Raw genomic sequence first — 24,690 nt, forward strand, 5'->3', positions numbered from 1 at the left:
CAAATAAGATGGTACAGGTGGAAACCGTTAGTAAGAGCATTTAAAACTGAGAACAGAAGATAAAAATATAGGTAAAAAATAAAGGTTTGTAGATGTCTAGAACAAGCTAGTCAACTATTTTTTCAAAGCTAATACCTTGACTACTTAAAGGAAATAGCTGGATGAGATGGTCTACACACAGACACCGACTAGCAATCAAATGACCTAAATGGGTTCCCAACAACCTCTGAGCAGGGAAATTTAAATTATCCAAATGCATGTAAATGGTGTGTGTATTGTGTATTATTAAAATAAATCATACTAAACAATTCTGTATTTTTTTAATAAAAAAGACATTCTGTTTTTGTCATTTAACGTACTTTGTTTCATTTAAAAATTGTCCATTTTAAAAAAAACGTTTCACTCCATTTTCCTCCATTGTAATATGCTTCATTGCTCTTGGGATGCCACACTCAAATCATTTTCAAATCCTAATGCAACTGGTGGTTCAGATGGAGATCCAAGAACAGTAAGTGTAACGAAAGTACAAAGACATTGATCTTCTTCACAAACATAGGGAATGAAACTGAAATGCTCCAAGTGCTATTTTCATGTTAGAAACTATAACCTGACCCTAACAGATTCATCTCTAAAGAGGGCAGGTTATGTTTCAAAATACCCTGATTCACTACAGCATTAATAGGTCCTGTGTTCTATAACATTGACCACGAAACAAGCCTGATTGTGGAAACAGGAAAAAATAACTTTATCCACATCTGTGCTTCACTGTTTGGACCAACTTCCATTTACGTTACAAAACTTTCAGTCTGAAATTTTGTTTTGCTTTCATAACACTGCAGCGTTTTATAAAACACATGAGCTTCTGCCTTTCTATTCTTATTTTCCTATTTCAACTTATTTTTCTTACACCAGTGTTATGATTGGATTTTTTTTTTGGGTGATTTAACGGATCTTATTGATGGCTTATGCTAATAGTTTTCTTGCTATAATAAAAGGTGTACATGTGAGTTGATATTTTTTACCTTTCTTATTTTGATATCTGTTGCTAGACTCTATTTACTGCATAGTGCAATAGGTAACACTTTATAATACAGTGTTTGAAAGTATGAATTTTGATTTGTATTACATCTGGTGTTCAACATTTTTGAGTTAACATTTTGTGCATGTGAAATAAGTGTTTTTTTGTTCTGATTCACATCTTTCTCCTTTTTCAGAATTATTTTATCTTGAGCAGAATAGCACTAAAATGTGTTACCACTATATTTTTAATTGTTATATGGAACTGTTTTGGGTTTTTTACAATCTCTTATTGTATGCCTTAATCACAAATCTTTGTTTCAAAGTTGTTATTTTTTTTGCAAAAGCTCATCAACATTACACAAAATTGTGCCCACCAAATTCTTAATGTTCCATAAAATATGGATGAATTTATTGTACCACTATTCTGTTCTTGCCACCGAATTCAAGGAAAACATTCTTCAGCTTGAAAGCACTTTTTATTGCTGTTGTTTTTTCATGGACATCTATATCAAAAGTTTGGAGATTAGTACTGTAATGTGTACAGATAAATAGTGACAGAAGGAATGTGCACTGCATTTACACTCATATCCTTGGTTGTTTCAAAGGGCTACTGTATTTTCTCTGTAAAAAAAAAGCCTTGAAATGTTACCATTTTGAAGGAAATATATGTGGCATTTCAAATATTTTGGAGAATATCTATAAAGCCCATCAATTTTTGCACTACTTCATCCTCTTCAGGGTCACAGGGGAGTCAGATTTTGTCCCAGCAAGCATCAGGCACACGGCAGGGTACATCCTTAACAAGATACTAGTCTATCACAGGAAACACATAGACATATACAAACACACACAGGCCAATTTTTCCCAGAAGCCAATTAACCGACCACATGTTTTTGGACAGTGGGAGGAAACCAGAGCACCTTGAGTAAGCCCAAAAACACAGGGAGAACATACAAACTCCACACAGATAGCACCCCAGGTCTGAAATTAAACCCAGAGCCCCAACACTATGTGGCAGCAATGCTAACCGTTGCATGACCGTGCCACCCTATCTATAAAGTCTTCTACATGTATGTCAATTGCAGCTCCATTGATAGAAATGTTAACAACGGGGCACTTAAAGGTAATGTTTTTCAGCTACAGTAGGTACTGTTTACCAGCAGAAAACAGGGCCATGCTGATTGCTTTAAATTTAGTTAATTTGCAAAATTAGTCCATTTGATTTTTTTATTGTGCAACAGTGTTTGGTGGGTGACTTCAGGAGTCAGGGGTGTGACTCCAGCTGTGTTAAAAAGTATGTGAATAAGATGAATTAAGTAAAATGTCTGGGCCTTACAACAGTGACTGAGCTACCTTTATACTTTATAGCTAGTGAAGGTCTGACATTACTAGTATATCCTTGATAAAAGGCATTTAATAGTAGATGATATAGAGCTTTATGCTAAAAAGTATGTTGTAAAACACTGGAGGAGAAAGGGGTGTAGAACAGGAATCGAGCCCAGATTGCTGGCAGTGTAGCAACCACATCACCTGCAGAGCTATTCCCTCTGGTGAGGCAGTAATTAGGTTACGTGCATCTTCGCTGCTGCACCAGAAGACACAAATACTGCATTGCCCCCTTACCAGCCTAGCCATAGAGCATTGCTGACCACAGCACACCCAGCTGAGGTATTGAACCTGAGTCGCTGGCCCTACAGGCAAGCTCGTTACAATATCATAAATAAAATAACATGGCCTTCACCCAGCCTCCCATGTGTCTCATTAATGGGAGTTCTGTGAATATGTCCTTAGAAGGAAACGGCAAAGAAAATCCTCAAAAATGTTTAATTTTCAGTTCTGGTTAACAGGCCTTATTTGCCTTCCACAGCAAAAATGATCCCCGTTACACTTAAATGCACAATTTTTGATTAACCCACTCACTTCTTATATTTAGCTTAAAGATTCTTCTGATCAAAAAAGGCTTTTTTTCTGTTCAAAAGATTGAGAACCTTTGAACTGGGAGAAATGGCATCCTCTCGTTTGTAACTGTTCTTATGTTCTTATGAGCTCAAAAAGTCTAGCCGCTACAGAAGCAATTATTCACTAGATTGGTAAATTCTCCTGCAAAACCTAACCTTGAGTCTAATCCATTTCTCATGAAGCTGAAAACAGATATTCAACAGTGCCTGCCACAATTCATTGAAATTTTTTTGCTACAGCAGCTGCGTGAAATGTCACCTTTTCTGCTTTTGTCAGCATAGAGACTATAAAATATGTACTTATTTTTAACTATCCATTCAATTATCTGATTGTTTCCTTCGAGAGATCTGCAGAATGCTGCATGGAACTGGCTCAATTTTTTTGTTTACGTTTAATAATATGTGCTTTTTGCCTTGACTGCAGGGGCTAAAATGATAATTAGAACACAAAATAGCATAAAGTACATAGGGTCAAGAATGTGTGAAGCCTATGTGTGCAGAATGTTGACATCTGCCAAACAGTATGGGCTGGATTTAGAGAGCTTCTGTTCCAATTTAAAAATGGAAGCTAAACAATTTCTTTAATGGGAAAATGCTGTAGATGTGGAATTGGAATTGCAGATGGCTCGTCTGAACTTTTAAGCTCTTTAATATTCTCCATTTTTTTAAAAAAAGAAAACTTTTTATGAGTGCAACAGTTCTAGTAAATAAATTGTATCAACATTTAAACAACATGCCTATTATAATTACCTGTTTTTTTATGAAAAATAATGTAATATGCATTGTGAAGTGTTATTGTTAGAGACTGTGCAGGAGGTACATGCTGGTAACAAAATATCATTTTTGAGTTGGAATTAAAGTATTGAGTATTTACTTAAATGTGCCTTATTTTTGTAAGGAACATAAGTCCCTAGATCCCCTACCTTACAATTTAGTTAAAAAAAACGAATGTGTATATTTTTATTTTTATTTGTGTATAACAAGGCAGATAAATCTGCAACTTACAAATTTAGGTTAAAATGAGATAAACTGGAATCACACAAAAAAGGAAGAAGCTGTCATTCGATGTGTGAAATTGCTTCCACTAAACATTATTTTCTCATGGGCTCAACCACTGTCATTGTAACACAAATTTGTACTCTTGCAGGTTGATAAGGTTTAGCAAATATTGCTGTGAACCACTCAGAATGACTAGAATTTCTTAACTGCAGCATGTATCAACAGATGTTTGGAAAGAAAGGCAGATAAACAGATAGCTAAAGCAAGTTAGTAATATAAAAACATCTACATATTTGTGTAAAAAAAGAAATAAAGAACCGATTGTGTCTTGCAGGAGTTTGCAGATTCAATATTCCAATTGGTGACCAAGAAATACAGCGAGCTGGCAGACAGCTGCACGTCCTTGCACGCACGCCACAAAGTCTTGGCAGGAATCGTAATGACCAGAGGTATGGCAAATTTTATTGACTTTTATATAGTCATGAATTATTTAACAGGTCCACTATATTGAAGACCAGAAGATTCCTATATACCTGCGTTTCCACTATTGATATGAGATAAGGACAGGCATTAAATATTTAAACTGCTTCTTTATGAAAAAAAGATGGGTACTGTCATATCCATTACATTCACCAAATGTATCAGATTTATTTTAGCCTTCTTTCTGGGTCTTAATATGTGTTAGGGCCCATTTCTTCTAGGTAAATTTCCATCACTTGTTTTAAACCAAAAATATTCTCATGTTGTTCTTTGTTCATATTTAAATTTCCTTGATGACTCTGTAAAATGATGTTTTTCTTTCTAATCAGGAAAATACAGTACTAATTGCACATCTGGCAAGCAACCCTCTCATTATAACAGGCTGAATTATTACTAACACTTTTTCAATAGATGAATCAAATTTTAATTGAGAGCTTGTTGCTGATATGAGGTCACAAGGTCTCTGGCTCATGTACAGACAGTGCTAAGTTAATTTTGGATTACAAGACTGAAGTTCCAGGAACAGAATCTCTTCAGTCTGTGACAAAGGAAATTATTAAGATTCGAGGGATAGTATTAAAATACTAAAAAGACAGCTTCAATTTCAATATGAAACAGGGAAACAGGGACCCAAGGACAAAGGCACTGGTGCACAAGTACTGGTGTTGTTTTTAATACACAATATGATGGTTATTATTATTATAATTATTATTTCACCTGACTACTGGGGTCCCCCAAGAGATTCTTTAAAATTTAAACTGCTAAGAAACCAAATCTGCAAAACTGGACAAATAACCTCTTCTTGCCTGTAATAAAACATGCTTTTTGTGTTTGAATCTTGTAAGCAGCCTGATCACCATCTTCAAGGCATTTGAGGGTCTAGAGCTGTATTGGAATCTTAGTAGAGTGCTGTGGCTCATCTTTTTTGCTTTGCTGAAATCACCCTTGTGCTGACCTAATCCAATTTCTCATTTCTTACAGCCTCCAATAATTGGTCTGTTTGTTTATTAATAAGTGTGTTATCTTCACAGATCCAGATGCAAGCTGTCCAAATATTTGTAGTGAGGTAGCTGAGACAGAAACACTAGGGGCTCAGTTTCAATTTTCAGATCTATCGGATATTACAGATGTCTGTAGGCACTGCCAGAATTTCAATAAATCCCAATCTTTAAACCACCTTCAATCAAGGACTGAAGAGCAATAAAGACTTGGATTAGTTTTGTACTGGAACCTAACTGATGGGGGCCTTTTATTTGGTACTTTACAAAAAATACAATCCACTAGAAAAAAATGCAAAATAAAAATAATCTAGACCTTACCAGGCACTGACATTCACAGATGGGGTTTTTCAGGTACACTTGGCAAATATTATCAGCAAGTCTACACATTCTAAAACCATAAACGCATTCATTTAAAAAGAAATCAATTGTTAATGGAACTTTCATAACGTATTGGAATTAATTCTTCCTAATGGAACTTTATAATCAAACTTTCATTCATAACAGTAAACAAAGTGTTGCATCTTTACATTTGGCACACAACAGTTTGCTAGGAGGTCCCATAAGAAAGCTGCAGTTGTTTGCAAACTTTCGAAGATGTGGAAAAAACATTTAATGCACTCGTTGTCTGTGTTACTCTGTAAGGCATAGTTGTATTTCAACTGTGCATAATAGGACATCTAGTTAACATCTAGTTAACAAGAAATGTGTCAAAAATACCATATGTTCTGATATCAGAAACACAATTAACAAGTGTCTTCTCAGCCTTCCTAGATTGATTTGAAAACTGACACCCTATATTACACATAGCCAAGACCTAATGTGATTTAGAAAATGATTCAGACAATATTTTTTTTTTACTTTATGACTAATAGTTTAACTATTCACTTCATAAACCTTTAGATCACTGTTCTAGTTGTCTTCTGCACTATTGCTGCTTAGTGATTTCAAACTTTTTTGACCTTAGATATTTGACAGATATTTCAAGATTAAATTAAACATGTAAAGGGTCTTTTTTTAATGTTCCTGTAGCTTAATGGAATGTAAATGAGCCAACATTGACCTTGACTGTTCATTTAAGTCTCAACTAAGCCATTAAATTCTAATTTTATTCTTGTTTTTTATTGCTAGAAAGAAGCAAATGTATTTCTTAAAATTAAATAATTACAAAAATGTACTCAGAAATCTCTCCTGTTTTTAGCCAGCATTGGTTCAAATGGTGGCAGGCTGACACCATTGATGAGCTGATGGCTGAGTTCTACATTATTTTTCACAAAGGCATGAATAAAGAATACACTTTATTACCCTAATGATATCTTATGAGATGGATTCTACAAATAGAAAGCTTAAAGCAAAACTCTATGTGAAAAGACTCATTTCTCTTAAACTTTAATTCAGGAGTAAAGGTGTTCCCCTTTCTTAAGTTCTCCTAACTGAAAACACCACAAACAGCACCTACAGTAGTTTTAGATTTCTGTGTTTATACTACCATCTTCCTCTCCAATCTCCCAGCATTCCAAGACTTACTTTGAGGTGTTGGGAGACCACCTCTGATTTCACACCAACAGAGAGGTCATTGTATTGTATTGTCTCTCCTATCTCTTTTTTTTAGATTAGGAAGAAGGAAACAAAAGAAATCAATTAGTAATTAAACTGCAAACATTAAGCATCCTAAGATTTAGGACAAAACTTTTAGATGAAGGCTCAATGGAGTGAAATAATTTCTAAACAATATGCAACAAAATGAATTGACCCCCAAAGACATAGACTGTCTGTAGAATTCTGTACAATCTAATTTAAAATAATACACATGCATGCGTACATTTCTGCCCATATTTTTAAATTGTAATCATTAGTTATCATTTGGGGGCCTCATTCTTCATGTGTGTTCACCCATTAGATCCCATCAAATGGAAAAAAGCCTTGAGTTTTAGAGTTAGGTAAATATATAGCAGATTGATTACTTGATTGAATGACTGATCAATTGGTCAATGTCTTTTTTCTTTAGATTATAGTTTTGAGTGTTATCATGACATTGAACATTGCCTTGTCATAAAAGTGGAATGGATTAAGAGGTCAAATTTCGACCTTGCATAATAGGACATGCATTCAGGTATTGTAACTTTGAATGTGTCTTAATTATAGAGTTAAAATCAATGTGCTGTACATTTGAACACAAAGAGATAAAAGGAAACTTGGTTTGAATGTGTTGTCCAAAGATAAAATAAGGAATTTCTCCAGTGTTGAGTTGTCATTGACAATTACTTGCTATTGAATTAAATATAATTTAACTAATATTTCCAATTTAATCCATCCAGTCTGCATTACTAGGAAAATGGTCAGAGCCTGTTAGGAAGTTAATATTATTAGTATTATTTTCTTACCCCAACTATCTCCACCCTCTTTAATGCCCAAAAGAGGTTATTATTTCTTACTGGGAGATGTATCATTTCAAAGATACAATATACATTTTTATAGTATATATATATAAAATAATAATAAACTTTATTTTATATACCGCCTTTAAAGGTGGCTTCTCAAAGCACTTTGATCATAAAATAACCATCCTTTCATATGTTTTAAATTGATCTTTTATCACAATATGAAATGTATTTCCTATTTTCCATTTTCAAGCATTACAATTAAACCGACAATGCTGATGCTTTTTCTGTTGGACTTAAATTAGTGAAAAACGTTTGTCTCTCTCAGTGCAGTAGCTCACCTTGTTATGCATGCTTTAGCACTGGACACTCAGGTACTGTATGTCTTGTGCACAACAAGTGTTTTTGCCCTCCTCAACATTAGGAAACTTTACGAAAGCGAACACACCAAGCTGAATACAAATTCCACTAAAAGCACGAAAAATATCACTCAGAGAGCAGTACAGTACTTGTCATCCTAAAACTCCATCAGATGTTTATTTTTAATTGCTTGATAGGTCATATCTTGAGATATAGTACAGTATGGTCATGTTTTCTCTTTGAAACGTGTAATGTTCACAGCTTCTGTCTACTCTCGTGGTCCCATGTCACTGGCTTCTCTTACAGTGTGTTTTAAAGGAAAAACTGCAATTGCAGGAAACCACATTATATAGAATTCATTTTATTAATAATTCCTTTTCAAATTAAATACACCTAGTTTTGTTAAATTTAACTGGACTTTACAGGTTGAAGGGAAAGAAATACAATGAATAACAATTATCTTGGTATTACATTACGGCTTTTGACATGATAAATACAAAGAGCTTTCTTCTTTTACGAGACCAGCATCCAAAGGTCCATCTGTGTATCCTTGACTGCTGTCTGCATTTGGTTCTGTCACTATCTCTGTTTTCTTTGTGAAGCTGACAATCATTTTGATTTTAAAAGCATGCAGGCTTCTCAGCTGCTCTTCTCCTGCAATGTTGGATGGACTGAAGGGACCTTCACAACAATTTCATGCAGAGATAAAGGCTGGGGAAATTATTACATGCTCTTCTTGTGCAAAATTGATCTAAACAATTGCTAAGTGGAACAGTAGAAAAAAAGTGAAATAGACAGTGTGTCTCTGTGGTCCTTTCAACTTAGATTATCACAGAGAACAAGCTGACGCTCTGAAGTAATGCTGAATATCAATGAGACTTCGATATGGGCACCTTGCTGAGCAGTAACCTGGTACCGGCTGCAGTAATATAGAATGTGGGCATGTGAACAATTTTAAGTGTACCCTGCATAAATCTTACCATTTCTGGCATGTATTCTAAAGAATATTGCAGTGTAGTAGCTATAGTATTTGTCTGATTATGTCAGTAGAGTTCCTATAGTAATGTGGGAAAGAACATAACTCACACAGAGTATGTTTAGGATTTGAGTTTCTGACTGTTTTTTGTAGATTTTGTTTCCTGGATTGGTTATCCTGTCTCACACTGACAGGTTCTCTCATATTGGAGAGTAAAAGCAAATAGCAATGCTAGAAACCCCCTTTCTCTGTATGATGTATGCTTGGAAGTACAGTATTGTGGCTCAGGAAATCCAAATATTGTGGCATATATTTGTAACCAAAAATCTCTTCTGTAAATGAGTCGTACACAAATCTTTAAGAATCTTAACAAAATTTCTTTCTTTTTACAAGATAATTGATGTGTTTTAGAATTCAGCTATGCACTGTAGGACTACAGTAAAGTTATATAAAATATAAAAATAGTAAAATTGATTAAATTCAAGGTTGTATTTTCAGTGAAGTGAAAATATAATAAATTAGGTGGGATGTTTATGCTTGTTACCATTGTCTAGTGGTGAGTGACTTGTTGCTTGGAAATTATTTAAAAGAGAGATCTGTTTTAGCTATTATAGTCGTTTTTTACAGACCTGTGTTTTTTCTGTTATAAATGAACAAAATAATGGAGGTACACCACCCAAGATCTATCATTAGGATTTGAATATTCAATAAAAGAAGGTTTGAAAAACCATGCAGTTAAAATTAAACAAGAAAGAAAGAACAATAGTGTGGTTCAGACATTTATTCATGGAGTGATAAAGGTGACTGAAGTAGAGTTTAGTGTAATGCTTTTGTGATTTTTACAGATACAAATACTTTACATGGCTCTACAGTATATAAAACATGAGATATATTTAAGAACTGAATAAACTGAAACATACTGTAGTCTGAGTACAAAAGAAAATCAATATAAATAAGACCTGGAACTGTGAGATTGTACAAAATACTATAAATCCATTAAGGGTACATAAGGGCATTTTTAATACATTTCCAAATCACATCCATAATACCAACTGACAGGTGTAAATATCAAATTCATTCACTTTCAAGGAATAAAGATAGAAGTGAATGTTATTTTATTCAAGGTCTTTTGATGGCTTCTGTATATTTTCCTTTCACTTGGACCATGTTATTGTCATTTGATTGTTTTTTGTTACCCAAAGTAATATAATGACAAGTATAGATTTTTTTTTACGAAAGTGTAATAAAGTCTGCAAATTGGATTTGAAAGGGTATGCCTTTCACCCTACCTCAATATTACCACTGCCAGGTTTTTTCAGCTAAGGTGATGTCACTTCATGTGCAATACCGTCTGTGGCATTAGAGATAAAAGTTCATATGTTACAGAGTGCCTCCGGGTCTGGTGAAACCACTGAACCCTGAATTTTGAAAAGACAGAGAGATTTTGCCAGTTTCAACAGAAAGTACAGTTAAGCATGCTGAGCCAGCCTGTCAGAAAGCCATGCTTTATTCTGTCAAAAATCCTGCTGAAGGTTTTTTTTTGTATCATGCTTTTGAATTGTAATCAAACAAATAGGATGTAGAGTGGCAGATGGGTCTTTTTGTGTTTGCATGTTTTGGTTGGCACACAATGCAAAACATATTAAAATGATATATGTTATACATAGTGACAGTGCACAGGCTTTATATCTTGTAAATATATTTGAAAAAAGTACTCCCTCTCCTGCAGAAAAGTGCCAAATGAGGAATGTACAGTGTAACAAGATTTAGAGTGAAGTTCATTTACTATATTTAAAAAATACTCACCTCTTTCCTATACTAAATCAGAGCTTCACATGGCAGTTATAATGGCTCAGAAAGGTGACCTCAATTTATGTTTGGATACCTTGAATATCAAGTTACAACTGTGTCAATTGTGAAAACATGTAGATTTAATTGATTGTGTCCTGATCAAAACAAACTCTAGCTCACGTTTAAAGCCATTTCTGCCTGAGCACAACATTACATAAGATAATAGCTGAGCTGTTTTATCACTGTGGTAAATTGTCCATCAGTATTTGGAACAGGACAGTTATCCAAAGTATACTCAAGAGTCAGAAATAAATATTGCCATCCTAAAGTTTGTTATGTCTTATACCAACTCTACAGCCTGACACAAGTGAATAAAAACTGCATTTCTAGCAATAGTGATAGCACAAGCATTCAGCCAATAAATGCTTTTTTCACATGGCCAGAAACTATTTACAGACTTCTAGTCTAAAGCTAAGCTGTGTTACACTACCAAAAAAACAGGGTGAACAGGGTCAAGTGCTTAGTGCTGCTCTTCATTTCTTGATAGAGCCAAAAGTGGGTTGGTATACTGTAAGTCTATTGCCTATTAAAGACAGTCAGATTTCAAAACCTAATGAAAATGCATGTTGTTTCTCTGTCTCCTGCATAAAGTAGTATGTTCCTTTTATGTAGGTCTGCTTATCCATGCTGTGGAAACCATTTTGTTTTTCATAAATCAGATTCATGACAAAAAGCTTTAGCAAGCCGTTCTTCAGAAGTGGAGACAAAGTACCAAATCACATAATTTTCAGATACAAACTATTGAAAATGTAAGGTCATGAGCCGAGTAGACATAGCTTTTTTGTTTTGGATCAGGATTGTCACACTAAATGACTTAATCATAATGCCTTAGACTGTGACTGTATTATCTTCTGTAGATCTGTCTTTTAGGTTCTGTGATAAAGGTGTTTAGTGAAGACACAAAACGTTGCTCTGAATAGAATGTAGACTTAATAATGTTTCATCCAAACATTGAAAACACTTTGACTTTGCCAGACTTTGAATGAAATGGGTGTGTGCCAGTGACATAAAAAATGGAAGTTCTGTTTGCTAGCAATTGATCTTTTATCTTCATTATAATGTATGGTAATTTTATTATGGCAATAATGGAAATGGTACTTTTGGGTATATTTTTGAGAACTGAGCTGTTTATTCAAGCTTCATTCAACTTGTGTAGTCCATGAGTAACTAGAATCAAATACCAACAGAGGTAGGGGCAGGGAGAGCTACCCTTGCCATACTGAGGGTATGACTAAGATATCTCAGCCTAATGACTATCAGTCACTGAGGGCGCCATTGAGGGAAAGAAGCAATTTAGAGTGGGAGAATGTAGCAGGGCTCAGCATACTGAGCAAGTTACAGAGGTGATGTCACACACACATCCTGAAATCTAGACAGTGTGAAGCTGTCCAGAGTTATCCTCTGTCTAGGAATGGTGCTGTGTGTGTTTGGAGCCCAGGAGCAAATGAGATCAGATTTCTACAGGGAAACCTGCACTTACTCCTTTTGTTTACTTCTAGGATTCTCAATTATTCAGTCATTTTTAATTAATTTCTTATTTAAAGTAACTATAAACTAAACATAAAATACATGACAGTATCTATTCTTTAAGACCACAAGTCACTTTGTCCTGGCCTTCCACAGTCAAAACTCACATTTGACTTCTAAAAAATGGACCAACTTTAACTAATTATACCCCTGACACATAGCTTTAAATATTAGATATATTTGATTTTTTAATGGTGTATAGTCATTTGTAAATATTCTATGACTGTAAAACGAGCTTTTATAATTGATCATTTAGTTTGAATAAGAGTGAAACACTCCGCAAGTAAAATTATTTACCACCATTATTTTTAACTACCTGAATCAAAGAAACCATTAACCTAGGGGCATGTGCGTTAACAGACATGTACAAAATTAATCCTGCAAGGCTGTTTCATAGGTTCTCTTGAAACCATCAACTGCTATAGACCTGGGTGGGATGCTAATGTAGACTAATTAAGTAATTAGTTAATTTGTGTAGTAAAATGCAATTTGTCCCTTTTTTCCAGAATGTTTTAAGCTCCTTTAACCTTTTCTTTTGTTTTATGCTTTTTGTTTTGAAAGGTTTAGATGTTCGACAAGCACAGGTGGTAGCAGTATCTACTGGCACCAAATGTATCAATGGTGAATATATCAGTGACCGGGGACTTGTTGTCAATGACTGCCATGCAGAAATCATCGCAAGAAGAGCATTTGTTCGATTCCTTTACTCTCAGCTCGAGCTCCTTTCAAGGTAAATATTGCGTTCTTCGCGGTTTGAGCCTAAACATACTCTTTGAAAAATTAATATTCTATCATATGTACCTTCTACGAGGCTATTGCAAAAACAGTTAAAAGTCCTACTGTATATACTTCAATAATGAGTAATCTAGAATTGTGATTTTTCTGTATTTCATATAGTTTCATAAGCCCCTACATTTCTATTCACTGTTTCTAGTCACTGTTTCATGCTTAAATCAACTGTTAACTGTTATGCTAATTTCTATTAAAGGGTTAATTAAAAAATATCCAGCCATGATACTAGACAATCTAAAGTTAATCTTGCATTATGTCTTTTGTTGTCTTTCCCCTATATTTTTATGCCTGGTAATTAATCCTTAATTAGTGCCATGGTAACAGAACAGGTTTATAAACCAAATGCATTCTAATGACTAAGCCTTTGTGAATTAATTATTCTTATGCCTGTCTCTGGCAAAAGATAAGTATTAAAGATGCAGTTTACATTAATATCAATTGGTGCTTACTTTTCAGAACAGTTTCACCTTCAGATATTATGGATTTATGCTGCTGACTCTGTAAATCTGGTATTTCCATTGTAAAAAGCCCTTTATTTAAATAGAGGTCACCATAAGGAAACAATCTTACCCGCCAAATGTAGCGTTAACAGATATCAGAAGCCTATCTCTTTGTGAAGGTATCTTTGCCTTCAGATGTGTTAAATCGACTCAATAAAGCGGTTTTGTAGAAGGATAAGGGATTCCTCCTTTAATGTTGTATTTGCCTAAAAAATTACCTTCATCATCCATTGGTACAAAATCATAAGTACAAAACACATCTTTAATGCATCCAGATGCCTAGCTAGAACATACTTTAATACATTCTGATATGTTAATTATACTGTAATATAAATTGGAATTTAGTTTTAACTTTGTTACACCTGATTAATTAAGAAATCATTCATTTTAGTAGTTAAATTAAGAACTAAAATAAACATCTTTTTTCAAACTGTTAATGCAACAATGCTTGCTATTATCATTTTAATTATACTAACATACAGTACATGTCTGTCACTATCATTAGACATTTTTTAGAGCAGTGTCTTGTTAGGCCTCTTTTTTTATGTGATATAATTTGCTACAATATTACGCATCCATTAATCAATTATCAGAAAGCTTCTTATGAAGGTAAGGGTTACAGCAATGCAGAGCTTATCTTGAGAACACAGAGTGTTCGCAAGGACTACACCCTGAACAGAGCTCCAGTCCATCATAGAGCATACACACACAAGCACTCCCATCAAGACACCCAATCTGAAAACCTTTAAGGGATGGGAGGAAACTGGAGCACTTAGAGAAAACCCACTCAAATGTAGAGGACCTGAAAATTCCATTACAGCCATATACAGCATATATGTTTGTGAAAATAAAATCAATATGCAATATTTAGGTGTTATTCACACACTCCATATTGCAAAGGTTAAGGATAAGGTATACTGTACATTTACCAGAAAAACAAAACATTTATAGAAGTTAAAATGTCACTCTGCCTATTTCATCACTGTTCTCTGGGCTGACCCTTAACTCATGGTTACTTAGAATTTCATCATAATTTCAGCTGGCTTTTTTGGGCTGAGAAAGGCCTTTTTTGTGCCCTTGATTTCTAAAACTTTTTTTTTCTAAAGTGTTATTTTTTCCCTGTTAGGCTTAAGTTATCCACGTCTGCAACATTCAGAAAGGAATGATCACTGCATAGTTTGTGGAACTCTAGTCTAGCCCACCTGTCCATATAATGAAGTAGAATCTGGATGTCCCAATGAGATAGGGGTGGTGTAGAATCACTGACATTTCACTTGACGAACCTCTACCTCTTTCAGTAACCTTTACACTAACCTCTGTCAGTGTTTAGAGTGGTACATGAAATTGATGTTCTACTGCTGTGTTCTGTTGTTGTTCAGAATCTAGTTAAATTTTCAATGTCGGTTTCATGTTTTGTGGTAAAACTCATGAAAGTTCGCCAAGGGCTTGCAAGTCTTCTGCAACCCCCAACAGGACATTGTCTCCAATGAAGGAGGTGTAATTTTGGAAAACTTATGTTGCCCCACATACTTATCGATGCCTAATTTGTACACAACACATAACACTTCCCCAAGCCTATCACTAGTATTGAATTTATTGGTTGTGCCAACCAGATTTCAGAGGTCCAAGGTCAGTATACAGTACATATACCCTAGGCTCATATATAGAATCCAGTAACATGTGCTGTGACAAAAACAAACAATTGAGAGCAGATATCAGTTACATTTAACCAACCTGATAATGATCTAAAAGTAATGAACAAGTTCATTATTTGAAAAGAATGGGTAATACACTGTAAACAAGAATAATACTGAGTAGAATGTGACTGGGTCTTTGATGAGAAATAGCGTAATACAAGGCTATGTGATTTAACAGTTATTGTGCCTTCTCTTTCTAACCAGAAAATGTCTGTATTGCTGTTCACTTGCATAAGAGCCATTGCTGTATTTTTCAGCAGGATGTGTGAATCTGACTAATTTTCACCCCTGTTGGTAGTCTTGGTAGTTTTACAAAGACCAAAGATCATCTAGGCTGAAATATCATTATTTTCCCTCTTTCAGGGAATTATCCTCAGCACACTTTAGCAGAATAACGCAGGGAAGCTGTGTGACAGATGAATAAAGGACTTTAGTCTGGGGAGCACTAACATTTATTAAAGTGTTTTGTTCTCAAAATGAAAGGAGAGAATGTCTGTAACAAACAGCATGGGGCAAATCACACACAAGTGTGAAGCCGTTGTGTACTACTCAGCTGCGTGCATGGCACCAGGTCCTTTCTGCCTCAATTTTAATACATTATTTTTTTATTGTTGCCTGTCTGAAGCAAACGGCGGGAAGACTGGGAGCAATCAATCTTCATCCGGCACAAGGAGGCAGGCTACAGACTGAGAGAAAACATCCTGTTCCATATGTATATCAGTACTTCCCCTTGTGGAGATGCCCGCCTCAACTCTCCCTATGAAATTACAGCTGACTGTAAGGAACATGCCCCCTTAACTCTCTTGCCTTCTGCTTTCACAATGACTTTCTTTTATTGTCATTTAAAGAGCTTGTTCTTGCTGTGTGTGGTCTTATTAGCACTCTCTTTTTGTGGGACTATAAAACACAGGCATTTCTTTCATCATGCTTAAGAGAAACTTAAACCAGATTTTATAGTATCTGAACGTGCAAAAGAACTTAATGTAATATCCATCATGTTAATGTTTATGAGATTCAATGAACACTTTATTCTGCATTTGCCCTGTGTAATTGTGTGTTACTGGGTTTATTGTAGTTGTCTGGGTTTAAGTGTCTTTCTTGCATTTTATAGAGAAACTATAGGATATTTTCCATTAAAAAGTATGCAGGAAACTCTATTCATCTTGTTTGGATGACAGGTAGAGTACTAGGTCATTATGAAAACTGCAAAGTTTTAGATTTGAGAGAAAACAGAATTTTAGAATTCCAGCAGTCAGTTAATCATATCGGTATTAAAAAAAATCTCTCTCAGGGAGCTTTGAACTTTAGCTGGTTGGTCATTAAAACCTTTAAAATGTTCATCATTCAGCTTTTCAGATTACGAAATTGCTTATGCATTAGGGTTCCGTAATACCTTTTTTTCTCCTTTTCCTCAAGACTTCAGAGAAGAACTTAAGGCTTAACTTTGCCCTCATTGCATCAAGAGAACCATAGCAACAGCAGAGAGGATGAATAAATCCTCCTTTCTCTACTTCCAGTGGAATGTTTCTCAATTATTGCCTTTTTCATGGTGGTGTTAGATTGGAACACATGAAGGTGTTTTAAGGTGGAACTAGTGTATTGCAATTTCTTTTCCATTTTTGTTGTGAGTGCATGTTCATCTATAAGAATTAAAAAGAAGGAAATAGCTTGGTCCTATTTTCACAAAATGTGAAATGATTTTCTTTCAATTGTTCTTATAAAACCAAAAGCACTACCTACAATATTATTTTTTTTATTCATGACTTCAATATCACTGCATACTATTTTAAATCACCATTCTCTTAAAGTCTCGGATCCTGAATTGTATTTTTGTTAGCATAGCAGGAACTAAAACATGCATATGTAGGGCTGTCCTGTTATAACATTACTCATTATTTTAAGGAATTGGTTAGAACACAGTATAGTTGTGGCTTGCATTTCAGTTGTAGTAGAATTAGGCACTGAAAAATACTTCTTCCGTTACAATGAAAAGACTCTACATTGTGTGAATGGCTTAATAACAAATATATTTTCATTGTAAGATTATCTTCAAAGCTCAAGGTTCAAGGGGAAGAAAGCACTGAGCTTAAGACATTGAATTACAAAGTTTTATTTGTTGGATTTATTTGCTGGATTTCAGCAGGACCTTCAACAGGAAATCCCAATGTGGTGCAATTCAGCAGGAATTGGCAAAGAAATTTAAAAGCACTTGGAGATAAACCCAAGTTTCAAGCAAAGCTGGACGACTATGGTAGTTTAAGAAGGGACATTAAATGGGTAACTGTGTGCAGGGGGAAAAAGAATCTGAGGATCAATAAGATTTATAATTTTATGTAGGTTTTGTTTGAAAGTATTACTGATTTTTAAAAGAACAATTACCAATATTGGATGCTTTTGTTTCTGCTATGAATGCTTTATATGAAGATATTATTTGTCTTTAGTAAAATACTGTTTTATTCATTTAAAAGGTTCATATTAAGCAGCATATTTTAGCTTAACTGAAAATTCAATGATTAAGATTTTTTAGGGGAATCATTTACAAGAAACCATAAAACATTACTAAACCATTGTGTTAAAAGAAGAATATGCTTGATTTTAATGTTTGATATTGTCTTTTTCAAATTAAAAAGTGTAAAATTTACTTTATAAAAGTTGTAAGTTGCAAATTACAAATGCTGGGAAACAGGGAATGAATGAATACAAACCCTATTCCTTAAAGACACTGTTTTACGTACACCTTATAGAGCTCTTTTACAAAGGCAAAATAAAACCTCTCTATGTCTAAAATTGAAATTGTGACTCCAAATGCATTACCTGATCAGCTTGCATTCTGCTCTCTGTAACCCTCAGTGAACAGCAGCAAGCACTTTGTGAGAAAGTTTCATGGCCACCTCCGGGCTAAGATTGAGTCTGGAGAGGGAACTCTTCCTGTCCGGTCCCGTGGGGCTTTTCAGACGTGGGATGGAGTCATGCAGGGGGAGCAACTTATCACCATGTCTTGTACGGACAAAATCACAAGGTGAGCTCGAAGGCCAGTGGGATTGTTCAGCTTTAAGAGGAATTTTAGGACTAACCATCCAGTACTTTTAGAAAGCAAAAAAGGACAAAAATCATTATGTCGTCATCATCATTTGACACGATGGAATGTCAATTGAGATGAATACTGGACCACAAATACACACTTTTCAAATATGCTACGTGTATGTTAATATAAAATACATGGTAGGATGTAGAAATTATTTTTTTGCCTTCATCATAAGTGCTTGTTTTGTTTATTCAGAAACAAATGTTTCTAAACTAGAATTTTAAGACTATGAAGTCTAATAAAATTGAAATGAAGAGTAGAGCTAGACGTTACTCTCAAACAGAACCCCATTAAAATGCATATGAAATTACATATTTTCACCTGACACTCTTTATGCTATTCCACACAAAATTAGAAATTATTTTTTAAAGCCAGAATGTCAGATGTGGTGAAAAGAGTAAAATAATTTCAGCATTTTAAAGATGAGCAGGCAGTATTCTAACTAAACAAAATTTTAAAAATCTGTAACTGTAATACATTTTGTAAACCTAGTTTTTTAGGCTTTCCTTTAATTTTCTTCCAATTTTTGTGTTATTTCATTTTTAAACTTTTTTTGTGGTAGAAGTTCAATCAAAAATGCTACTACACCAAAATCAGATGCCATCCTAAGTTTGTGAATTTATAAATATTAGAAAATTCATACCGCTTGCAGCTTTTTGTTTTTAGAGATATATAGAGTGACGCATATGAGTTGTGCATGTCAGCACCGGAGAAATAAATGAAAAATTTGGATCTGCAACCTTAAAATAGAACAAAATTAAAAAGAAAAATGTAAACAGCTCTGACTCCTCCTGGCTACAGCCAGAAGCAAGACAGATTTAAACAAATTCCCCTCTTGGTGGAAATCATTTGTTAGAAAAAAATCTCTGGGTCTTCTGTGACATTTCAGTGGTGGGAAGAAAGGACAATATATTGATTTAAGGATTACTTTTATTAAAGACTGGGCAAGGGGGTTTTCAGTTTAAATACTGCATTATTATCAGGCGGTTCAACAATAAAAGGAGAGGTTTTCATGATATTTGTTCTGTGTGGGAGCATTGGCAGTCTAAAACTAAGGAAAGAAGTTTTCTACTTCACACAAGTTCAGAAAATCTTTAAGCTACAATAGGTTGGGCATTATACTGGAAAGTAGACAAATAGACATAAATTGCATTCAAACAATGAGATGCAGTTATAAGGGCAACAAGAAAAGTAATTGCCCTTTTTGAAAACGGAGTGACTTGCACAAAGTGCCAGAGTGATACTGAACAAAAGAAAGTCCCCCCCTTCAAAAATAAAAATGTAGTGAAATAAGCTTGCTCTAAACCAATCACTGCAGAGTTATTTCTGTGATTCGTCATCCAAGAATCATGAAACGAGGAAGGAAAATGCCTGTGGCAGAATCCTGCACCATTACTGAGAAGACACTGTCACCAGTGTATGAAGATCAAGTGCAATTTTGCATCTTTTTCAAATATAGCAAAAGGAATATTTCTGCCACCACAAGCTTGAAGTTCCTGTTGATGTGAGAGGTAAAATGAATATTTTATACGCAAAATGTTCCCAAACCTAAGCAATATGAGCCAATGCATCATCATCATCATCATCAAAAGAACAGTAAAGGATTACTGAGATAATAAGTGAAAAATTTTAGACTATGAAAGGGAATGACAGAAAAGTATTTATCAAATATTATATCACTTTAGGGTTAGCCAGGAAGAAACAAACAAAATGTTTCAGTTGAGATAAAAAAAAGTTCTAAGCTAATACTGTTTAACAGAAGATGTAGAAATGTTAACGGTACTAGAAACACTTAAGTAAAAAAAATCTCCAAGGTCTGGCCTACCAATTGTACTTAAGGGAACAAGAGGCGTTATTCATAAAACATTAACAAAGCCCTTTTAGCAGTCTCTGAAGGTATAGTAATCCCCATTGACTAGAAAACTGCAGATGTAGTGCCCAGCTATAAAAAGTGTGAAAAAGAGAAACCAGGCAATTAAAACCAAGAGTTTTTACTTCTATTAAACGTAAAATTATGGAATAGATCATTGGAACCCAACTAGAGGATCATCTGCATGGAAACAGAATTCTAGTGGATAGTTAGGATAGATTAGGAAAAGTTAGGTCTTCCTTGACAAGGTTATTTGAATTATTTGAACACACAATGGCAATAATGAATACATGCAGAATATATGATATGGTATATTTAGATTTTCAGATGGCTTTTGATAGAGTCCCTCATAAAAGACTTATTCTCAAATTGCAGGTGGACGTTTTGTTAAAACTGTACAACAAACTAGACAGACGTCATTTAGAAAAGATATTGCTGTTCCTAGGCTCAAATAAATTACCTACTGTACACTGACATGCTAAAAGTGTTGAACCTTTTTAGTCCTGAACAGAGAGTATTCAAAATTCTCAAAGGCATTGACAAAGACAACCCAATCAACTTCTTCAAAATAAATGGTGAAACATTAACTAGACAACCAAAATGGAACTAAAAGAAAGAACATTTAAAACTGCAAACAGGAATCTCTTTTTTAAAGAAAGGGTTGTGAGAGTCTAGATCAAGATATCTTACTTGTACTGTAGCTTTCACCTAGCTCCCATAGCTCCTTGTGTAAAACATGAGATCGTGGGTTCAAGTTTCATAGTTTGTTCTGAAGAATGTAAGCACTTACTTTTATATTATTGTAGGATTTGTGTGAAAAGTAATTATGCATAAAATGTTTTAGGATTCAACATTAATGTTCTGCTGTGTTACTGTGTGAAACAGTAACATGCCCATATAATGTGATATAAGAAGCATCACTGTATTGATTGAATTTATTTCTTTAAAACTGGCATTTAACATCAAGTAAAATATATCTACTGTAAGTAAATGTTTGGTTGGTAATATCTGAACATGTAAAATATCAAATAACATTGCTAATTGTAGACAGAATGCATTATTGTAAAACTGGGTAATCAGAATTAGTGCTCATATCTATACACAATTGATTACAACGAGAACCCAGACTTCTGAAGAGACCCCGCATAGTTAGGCTATGTTCTTGTAGTTAGTGAGACAGGGGAAAGCACAGTTCCTGTAGGTTTAGCTAAGGCTAGTAACCTGACTGCATGCCTTACAGCTGACTGGCTAAAACCTGCTGTAGCACCAACAGTACTCTATAATAAACTGTTGGCAATAGGATATTGCTGAAATACTGCAAACACCCTACAGTAATGGGTAGATACTGCTCACACTTCATGTAGAGGTGACTGTTTTCACTGGCAGTGGTATTTGAAAAAGAGACACTTGCTTGAAGAACATGTCCAGACATCATGTTAACTCATTCTTTTAACCTTTCATCAAATGTGTTTTTCTTTGTAAATAAACAACAAAACATTTGCTTAACATCTTTTTCCCAATATCTGTAGAAATGAAAACTTTATGTACTGTATACTGAGCACTGAAGGAAACTTTAACAACCAAAATTTTAAAAAAATAAGTACAAGTAAAGAAAATACGTATTCTTGACTAACACAATTTTGTCAAATATGAATCCACTTGAATACTATTTTAGAAACAGGGCTAGTCCCTCATTAATGTGCTCAGTTTAACACAATTGCTTGCCTTATCATGGTACAGTGTTGAATGGGAGACGTGACTTAAGTAGGCTGCAACCTTGCAGCTGTATAAGCTGTGAAACCATAATGAGTGGTAAGGTCAGATGTGTTGTGGTGCAGCAACTGGTGGTGATGAGAATGAGAGAACTGGAAAGGTGAAAAGTTTAGAACAAACATTCAGTGTAATTCAGAGTGACTGTACCTGTTTAAGTACGATAATAATACATTGTATTGTTGTGTCTGTGCTACCAGTTTAAGCAAAGTACCATTGCCAACCATTCATGCAAATGCAGATGAAATTAATTAACAGAAGGGTTCAAATTGGTTAAAACTTTTGTATCAGCTAAATATGTCTGTGTTTAATTTAATTCTCCTCCTACTGTATTGTCCATATTCTGTCACAGCTCATGTGACCAAACTTCTTCAATCTTCTTATATACAGAAAAGGGTAAAAACTGAAAACATTAACTAAAATATAGTTATAATAAAACAGTGAAATTAATAAATGTGAGATGGAGTATCCCCCCTGTTTACATTTTTCTTATAGGAAGTTTGTGTCCAACTAGCACAATTTCACCTTACACAAGACATTTATACAACACATCTATCATGTTAGTCTAGGGATACCTGTGTACTGATTTGAATATTGTGTTCATGTTTTTTTGTGTCATTTTTAATACATTAAAGTCAAACTCTGTCAATAATAGGGCACAATCTGGAAGATCACAAGTCATGCAATCTTGCCAAGATCAATGGGGAAAGTCCAAATGTGATGGTCTGGTCAGGAGAGTCTGGCTGATATAAAACTCTGGAGTCACTCATGACAACCTGACTGCCCAGTGTGTCATTAATCAAATCCTGGGATATTATTTGCTGCTGTGCCTCCTGGCTCATCCTGATATGACAACACAACAGCAGGCTTGTGTCCCGTTGAAACTGTGGGATCAGCTGGGGTGATGTATGGAATCTAAGGCACAGAAACCAATAAAACACGCTTCTCATGAGAAGTACCACAAGAGGGTATCTTTTTCAACAAGTGCAAAGTTGTGTCACATATATCTTTCACAGCAGACACCCTGTTGATCAATCCTGAAGCTGATAAATGTTCATGAATCAGCCAAATGAAATCACTTGTGAATGTTCGATATAATGTCAGTGGCCCTGCCACAAAATAATTGTCGTTTTCTTCATAGGAAACTTGTGAATGTATTGCAATTTGTACTGTAAATGGCATTTGAGTATACAAATTAAATAGAATATATTACAGATATACAAATTAATTTAATCACAACATCATGAACAACAGTGAGTGTATAAGTACGCCCATGCATGTACACAAACAATCCACACTCAAATTTGTGGCTAATCTTTCATTGAAGTCCCCTATTTATAGTTAGTGGAACTGTTTGCCTTGAGGATTGCACTGTGAAAAATCCTCCCTGAGATCGCACAGACAAGAAACTAATGTGCAGAGGACCACCATCAAGTCGAGCACTGTCACCTGCACTGGCCAGGAATCCTACGTGGCTCAGCCAGTAAAGGCCCATCACAAGCCGACTGTGACTACAATGGGGATATTACTGGGAATCCTCGATCAGCAGTGCACAATGGGCTGAGGCCCGCAGGGGATGACGTGGGATTAAAATTGGGATCTTTCGGCTCCAGCAGTTACAGTGACCCCTGCTGCTTCGTGGGTGCTAACAGGCTCGTGGTGCTGTCAATCAGGGATGTGACTTTCCTCCAATGGTGCTGAATGTCTGAATAACAATGAATAATTTGTTCAAATAAATCTTACTCAAAGAATGGTTCTACAATCACAGATAGATTATCTTAGATAATTCTGATAAATAGGCACTAACACATATTGCCCGAGTATTATGGCTTTGCCTTGTGATCAAAATGTGTCCCTTAGTGATCTTTCTTGGTTGATTACATACATGTATTCCAAAGACTGTGAGCTACAGCAGAATATCCCAAGCGAGGTACAGAAAATAATGATACTGCATCAATCCGTTGCTTTCCACTCAGATTACTACTTTGCTTCATCACGCAAAACTCATTAAATAAGCTTCATTTCTATTAGCAATATTGCTTTTTACCCATCTGTTTAGGGGATTAAGAAAACCCGTGTACTGCTTAATGAATCAAGATTCGCATTCAGCTAAACTCTCCCCTGTTCTTCCAGATTGGAAAAGCAAAGGTGTTGAGTGTTTCAAGTTTTTCTTTATTATTACAGAATAACATTTTTGTCAGTATAGGTTTTATAATGGGTTTTTTTTACACACGAAGCACATGTTCTTATGTCTTATGTTCTTACGCTTTTTTCCAGTGTTTTTGTACCACTTCTAGATGAATGCAGAATAACAGCATGTATGAGAAATTCCGTTGTGTTCAATTCATTTTACAATGAATTAAAGAACAGTGCCAAATGATTGCTAATACAGAAACAGTGCAATTTTAATTGCTTGCTGTGCAACT

The 24,690-nt window shown here is 34.9% G+C and overlaps 1 protein-coding gene across 1 annotated transcript in view; it reads left to right on the forward strand.

Moving 5' to 3' along the window:
• adarb2 (adenosine deaminase RNA specific B2 (inactive)) overlaps positions 1 to 24,690 on the forward strand; it is a 214,881-nt gene that overhangs the window by 176,695 nt on the left and 13,496 nt on the right. The window contains exons 4-7 of the mRNA XM_088918913.1: positions 4,312 to 4,426; positions 13,112 to 13,280; positions 16,165 to 16,316; positions 18,390 to 18,558. Of these exons, the coding sequence (XP_088775039.1) occupies positions 4,312 to 4,426; positions 13,112 to 13,280; positions 16,165 to 16,316; positions 18,390 to 18,558 (605 nt within the window). The remainder of the gene's footprint in view (positions 1 to 4,311; positions 4,427 to 13,111; positions 13,281 to 16,164; positions 16,317 to 18,389; positions 18,559 to 24,690) is intronic.

This window comes from Atractosteus spatula, chromosome 6 (assembly GCF_055471065.1).
Source record: "Atractosteus spatula isolate fAtrSpa1 chromosome 6, fAtrSpa1.hap1, whole genome shotgun sequence".
NCBI lineage: Eukaryota > Metazoa > Chordata > Actinopteri > Semionotiformes > Lepisosteidae > Atractosteus > Atractosteus spatula.